This window comes from Erpetoichthys calabaricus, chromosome 1, assembly GCF_900747795.2.
Source record: "Erpetoichthys calabaricus chromosome 1, fErpCal1.3, whole genome shotgun sequence".
Lineage (NCBI taxonomy): Eukaryota > Metazoa > Chordata > Cladistia > Polypteriformes > Polypteridae > Erpetoichthys > Erpetoichthys calabaricus.
Window position 1 is genome coordinate 162,003,596 of NC_041394.2, and position 7,184 is coordinate 162,010,779.

The 7,184-nt window shown below is 40.4% G+C and overlaps 1 protein-coding gene across 1 annotated transcript in view; it reads left to right on the top strand.

The window, feature by feature from the left end:
• The window catches only part of ddr1 (discoidin domain receptor tyrosine kinase 1), a 360,873-nt gene that overhangs the window by 310,435 nt on the left and 43,254 nt on the right, over positions 1-7,184 (top strand). The window contains 1 exon segment of the mRNA XM_051920316.1: positions 1,140-1,244. Coding sequence (XP_051776276.1) covers positions 1,140-1,244 — 105 coding nt within the window.

The window sequence follows — 7,184 nt, forward strand, 5'->3', positions numbered from 1 at the left end:
TTATAGGTCTGCACCATCTGCACACAGTCACCTTTGATGATCACTGGGTCAATGAGGGGTCTGGGCCTCCTAAAATCCACCACCAGCTCCTTGGTTTTGCTGGTGTTCAGGTGTAGGTGGTTTGAGTCTCACCATTTAACAAAGTCATTGATTAGGTCCCTATACTCCTCCTCCAGCCCATTCCTGATGCAGCCCATGGTAGCAGTGTCATCAGTGAACTTTTGCATGTGGCAGGACTCCGAGTTGTATTGGAAGTCCGATGTATATAGGCTGAACAGGACCGGAGAAAGTACAGTCCCCAGTGGCGCTCCTGTGTTGCTGACTACAATGTCAGACGTGCAGTTCCTAAGATGCACATACTGAGGTCTGTCTTTAAGATAGCCCACGATCCATGCCACTAGGAATGAATCTAATCCCATCTCTGTCAGCTTGTCCCTAAGGAACAGAGGTTGGATTGTGTTGAAGGCGCTAGAGAAGTCTAGAAACATAATTCTTACAGCACCACTGCCTCTGTCCAAGTGAGAGAGGGATCGGTGTAGCATGTAGATGATGGCATCCTCCGCTCCCACCTTCTCCTGATATGCAAACTGCAGAGGGTCAAGGGAGTGTTGAACCTGTGGCCTAAGGTGGTGAAGCAGCAGCCTCTCCATGGTCTTCATCACATGTGATGTCAGAGCAACAGTTTTAATATTTTCTTTATCAGTATGCTGCTGCTGGAGTATATGTGGGATTAATAAAGTATCTATCGATCTATCGAATCAATCAGACCATTATTAAAATAATAGACAGTTGACTTTGGTACATCTCTAAATCAAATTTAATACAATTTCCTATTCAACAGCAATAAAATTTCAGTTTTTAAATTATTGTTTTTTGTTGATGAACAGCACCAGGATACCGATTACTTTAAAACATTAAAGTGTAAAAGTGGGGAAAAAAATGTTTTTTGCACATTGACAAAATTGATATAAGATTTATAACATATTATGTGGAAGTAATAGTGTTTAATAATGATGGAGGTCAAGTGAATTAATAATGCTAAATATTTTGCTCTCTGTAGATTTAGAATCCTTTGTCCTTGTTCTAAATGTAAATCTATGTGTTCTCATGGGTTCATTTGTTTTGTTTCTCTCCTGCAGCACCTCTGTTAAACAGACCAGCCTCTCATGTGTTATTCTCTGCAGACGCAAGTCAGACCCAAGCCAGCAGATCAGGAGATGGAATCAAAGCTAACAACACTGATGGTAAGGCTGCCGTCGAGCTGCCACTGTACTTGGCAGAGTAACTTGTTTTAGGCAGCTTTTAAGCATTTTTTGTAGCCCCAAATTCCTTCTGATCCCTGCACAAGGAAAGCTTTTTCAGCTTTGCTTGTCTTCTTTTACTCATCTGTGACACTTTAATATTTAATTGTTAATATTGGTATTTAAAAGTAGTATGGCTGCAGAAAATTATAAATTTCAGAATGCTTTCAAAATGTGTTGTAGTTAATAGCATGTTGCATTTTCCACTTTAGTTCCCCTTCATTTCTTTAGGCAGATTAGCATGCAAAATTAAAATAATCTGATATTTTTGAGTAATAGTTAGATTTAAACAAAACAAAGGTCTTTTCCCATTGTTTATACTTCCTGTATTAGTAGATTAGTTAGTTATTGTTCATCTTGAAATATACTCATTTCCTTTGTAGAGAAAAGCCAAGCAAAATGACGCCTTTTATTGGCTAACTACAAAGATTACAATATGCAAGCTTTCGAGGCAACTCCGGCCCCTTCTTCAGGCAAGATGTAATACAGAGACTGGAGTTCCCTGTGTTTATATACACACTCTAGGACAAGAAACAACATTGGTAAATCTTTAAATGAGAAATTTTAAATGTAAAATATTAATAGATTCATTCAGGCTAGTGTTAATTTAACAAGAGAGAAAAGAACAATGTGTTGTCAAGATCTCTGGATAAGATAACTGTCCAACAAAGTCTTTTGAAGTTTGTAATGAGTTTTTTCAAAACAATGTGGATCTGTAGACAGGTTGTCTGTCATTCTGAGAGATGTAAACAATCCTCATATCTAGCCATAAAACTCTTGTCTCTATTCAATCCATGTTGTAATGTATTAAATTTTAGCATGACTTTAACTTCCCATTCTTTTCTCTTGCTGTGTTTTGAAGTTGCCCATAAGCACTGTGACTTTAAAGTCCCTCTCACAGTGTCCATGGCTGTTGAAGTGGGCCGCTACAGGAACATCTGTATTGCCATGTTTAACGTGGAACCTGTGTAAATTCATTCTCTGACAGAGTGTTTGTCCAGTTTCTCCCACATAGAGTGCAGTGTCAGGACATTTCATGCAGAAAATTAGGTAGACTACATACATATAGATAGATAGATAGATAGATAGATAGATAGATAGATACTTTAGACTATATATATATATATATATATATATATACAATAAATATATATAATAAATATATATAATATATAGTACTGTGCCAAAGTTTTAGGCAGGTGTGAAAAAATGCTGTAAACAAAGAATGCTTTCAAAAATGGAAGTGTTAATCATTTATTTTCATCAATCAACAAAATGCAGTGAATGAACAAAAGAGAAATCTAAATCAAATCAATATTTGGTGTGACCACCCTTTGCCTTCAAAACAGCATCAATTCTTCTAGGTACACTTGCACAGTTTTTGATGGAATTTGCCTGGTAGGTTGTTCCAAACATCTTGGAGAACTAACCACAGATCTTCTGTGGATGTAGGCTTCCTCACATCCTTGTGTCTTCATGTAATCCCAGACACACTAGATGATGTTGAGATCAGGGCTCTGTGGGGGCCATACCATCACTTCTAGGACTTCTTGTTGTTCTTTACACTGAAGATAGTTCTTAATGACTTTGGCTGTATGTTTGAGGTCGTTGTCCTGCTGCAGAATAAATTTGGGGCCAATCATACACCTCCCTGATGGTATTGCATGATGGATAAGTATCTGCCTGTATTTGTCAGCACTGAGAACACCATTAATCCTGACCAAATCTCCAACTCCATTTGCAGAAATGCAGCCGCAAACGTTCAAGGAACCTCCACCATGCTTCACTGTTGCCTGCAGACACTCATTATTGTACCACTCTCCAGACCTTTGACGAACAAACTGCCTTCTGCTACAGCCAAATATTTCAAATTGTGACTCATCAGTCCAGAGCACCTGCTGCCATTTTTCTGCACCCCAGTTCCTATGTTTTCGTGCATGCTTGAGTTGCTTGGCCTTGTTTCCACGTCGGATGTATGGCTTTTTGGCTGCAACTCTTCCATGAAGACCACTTTTGGCCAGACTTCTCCGGACAGCAGATGGGTGTACCTGGGTCCCACTGGTTTCTGCCAGTTCTGAGCGGATAGCACTGCTGGACATTTTCCGATTTTGAAGGGTATTAAGCTTGATGTGTCTTTCATCTGCTGCACTAAGTTTCCTTGGCCGACCACTGCGTCTACGATCCTCAGCGTTGCCCGTTTCTTTGTGCTTCTTCAAAAGAGCTTGAACAGCACATCTTGAAACCCCAGTCTGCTTTGAAATCTTTCTCTGGTAGAGACCTTGCTGATGCAGTATAACTACCTTGTGTCTTGTTGCTGTGCTCAATCTTCCCATGACATGAAACTGTCTTCCACAACCTCACCTTGGTAACAGAGTTTGGCTGTTTCTCACCCAGTTTTAAGCCTCCTACACAGCTGTTTCTGTTTCAGTTAATGACTGTTTCAACCTGCATGTGACATTGATGATCATTAGCACCTGTTTGGTATAATTGGTTGATCATACACCTGACTATAATCCTACAAAATCCCTGACTTTGTGCAAGTGTACCTATAAGAATTGATGCTGGTTTGAAGGCAAAAGGTAGTAACACCAAATATTGATTTGATTTAGATTTTTCTTTTGTTCGCTCACTTTGCATTTTGTAAATTGATAACAATAAACAATCATTATTTATATTTCTGAAAGCATTCTTTGTTTACAGCATTTTTTTACACCTGCCTAAAACTTTTGCACAGTACTGTGTATATATGTATGTACTGTATGTGTGTATGTTTGTGTGTATGTATGTATGTGTGTGTATATATATATATATATATATATATATATATAATATACACTAGCCAACCCGCGGTGTACCATACGCCGCATAATTAGGCTGGGTTTTTAATGATTTTTAAGCACAGGGAAAAAATTTACATTTGAAAAATCCGGAGGAGAGGGAAAGGACGCCCATTACGCCCCATCTGTCATGCTAGTCAGCTGATTTCTCGTTCAGTAACGTGTGAGTAGTGATGGGCGGGGTGAAGGCTCGCGAACCATCAACACGTTTGAAGCAATTGTGTCGGAAATCGTATCGAAGCTTCGAAGCATTTAACACTCACTTCTCTAGTGACACCTCCTGGCCATTTTCATTAACGTTACAGAAACTTATGATACACTTGAATGACGTCTGTTAAAACTCGTATTGCTTTTATTTTTTCGCAGCTACAGACTGACAACGAAGAGAAGGGTTCATCAGCAGCTTCTAGTGTGTGATGTGTAAAAAATATAAATATAACTTGTTTAACTGCCTTGTGGCGGTGTAGTAGTACGGCTGCTTTGCAGTAAGGAGACAGTGGAAGATTGTGGGTTCGGTTCCTGGTTCCTCTCTCTGTGGATAGCAAATTATCCGCGACAAACAAACTGTTTTACACACTGCATACCAAGCCGCACGCCGCTTTTTCAATGTTTTTTAAGCAGAGGGAAAAAAATGAACATTTGCAAAATCCGTAACGCTGCTTTCAGTAAGTACAATGCACACGCGTTTAGTTTGTTGGTGACTTTTTGCCAGCTGTCTTTCCTGGTTTGGGCTGTTTTTGCAGTGTTAACGCTTGTGCATATTAAATCTTGAATTCCTTTGAGTAACTAATTAACTAACTAACACCCACCCACTCAGCTTGTGTGAAAAAAATGCGCCCGTTCTTTCATCATTTTGTTGCAGCAATATACATTGTGTTTTCACTCAGCGCGGAGGTGCGCATTCATCTCGGATTATTACATCCAGCTAATCTGCTACAGGACTGCGTTTGAAAAACCGATTTATCCCAGATGAGTTTCACCGGCATTAATGATTAGGAATCTGGTTGGAACAAAACACTGCAGCCACAGGGGTTCAGCAGGACCGAGTTTGGGAAACACCGCCGAACACTCGTGGCTCTTGCCAACTCACGCCGTATCATATGTCGCATAATTATGTATTGATAGGTGAACACTTTCTGAACGACACAGTTGTCCAAACAGAAGTGAAAGTAAAATCGAGCCTGGTGCATTCTTTAACTGCATTCTCTGTCTTGTAGTGTAGTGGTAGTGTTGCTGCTTTACAGTAAGGAGACTTTGGAAGATTTTTGGTTCGTTTGGGCTGCATTTGCAGTGTTATCGCCTGTGCATATTAAATCTTGAAATCCTTCGAGTAACAAATTAACTAACACCCACCCACACACACACAGCTTGTGTAAACAAATGCGCCCGTACTTTCATCATTTTGTTGCAGCCTGTCAAAGACTCAAGGTGGCTCAGAGGTCGATGTGTAGCGTACAACAGATGAACATAAATGACGCCGTTTTTTTCGAGGCGTTGCGTCCCAGTTAGTGGGCGTGGCTCTGCGAGTTGTCGTCGTATCCAATGGTCATAGAGTTGGTGGGCGAGGCTCTTTCCTACTTGTCGGCGGCTTAGTGAATCCACGCCTCTTCCTGCGTGCTTTCATGGGTGTCTTGTTTTCGTGTGCGTGCTTTCATGGGTGTCTTCCCCTTCTGGCGTCGACTTTGTGAATTATATATATAGATATATTATATATATATATATATAAAAAATAATATAATATAATATAATATTGTGACAGATAGGTGGTGCTGTCAGCTCCTAAACCCGCAGCTAACACGTTCTGACACCAGGTAGAAGTCCAATAATTAAATTTATTACAATACTGTGCACAAAGCACCTCCACTCCACAATAATAAATCAATACACTAATCAATAAACACAATCCTAATCCTCCACTCCCAGCAGTTCCGTTCCTTTACCCTCCCAGCTCGGCTCACTGCTGGGATCTCCCACAGTCCTTTTATATTCTTCGACCCGGAAGTGCCTCTGGCCCTCAGTCCACATGATTTCATAGCACTTCCGGGTCAGATGAAATCTTCTTTTTCTTCAGCCTGGAAGTACTTCACTTCTTCCATCCTCGTGATGGGCTATATGGAAAATACAAATCCCTGCTCCTCCCTGCAGCGTCCTCTGGTGGCCCCCCACGGTATCCAGCAGGGCTGTGATCTAAAACTCCAATGTCCATGATGCCCTGCGGGAATTTGGGGCCCCTCCATGTTGCAGGGGAGGACTCCATCTAGCGGTGTGGGGGTATTGACCAGGATAAACTGCCGGCCATATATCTATACTAATAAAAGGCAAAGCCCTCACTGACTGACTGACTGACTGACTCACTCATCACTAATTCTCCAACTTCCCATGTAGGTAGAAGTCTGAAATTTGGCAGGCTCATTCCTTACAGCTTACTTACAAAAGTTAGGCAGGTTTTATTTCGAAATTCTACGCGTAATGGTCATAACTGGAACCTGTTTTTTGTCCATATACTCTAATGGAGGAGGCGGAGTCACGTATCGCGTCATCACGTATTACGCCTCCTACGTAATCACGTGAACTGAAAACGAGGAAGAGATTTACAGCACAAGTCAAACGCGGGAACGAAGGTAAATGACGTTAATTGTTGACTGTCTTTTAATACTGTGTACTTGTTGAGTGTCTTTTAATACTGTGTAAGCATACATATTAACACATGTGCAATTAAACGTGTGCATTTACGGGGTGATTTCTCAGGCTTAAAAGCTTGCCTTTTATTAAAAAGGTAAATGCAAACTCTTTTCATTCTGAAGGGCACAAACCACGTTAGATTTCAGCCGTTAAACGTGCAAAAATGTCAGTACACCAGATAAATAAGCGCAACATATTATCAGTTGTATTGTATGCTTACAATACATATAGAAATGTGTTAATCGTTAACTAATATTATGGGATGGTGTTTTTCGACTCGCGCTTTGATTTAAACGATTGCATGTCTTGGTGGGTTTGCGTAGCTTATTGTCAATATCTTTACAGCTCTTTTTCTTTTCTTCTT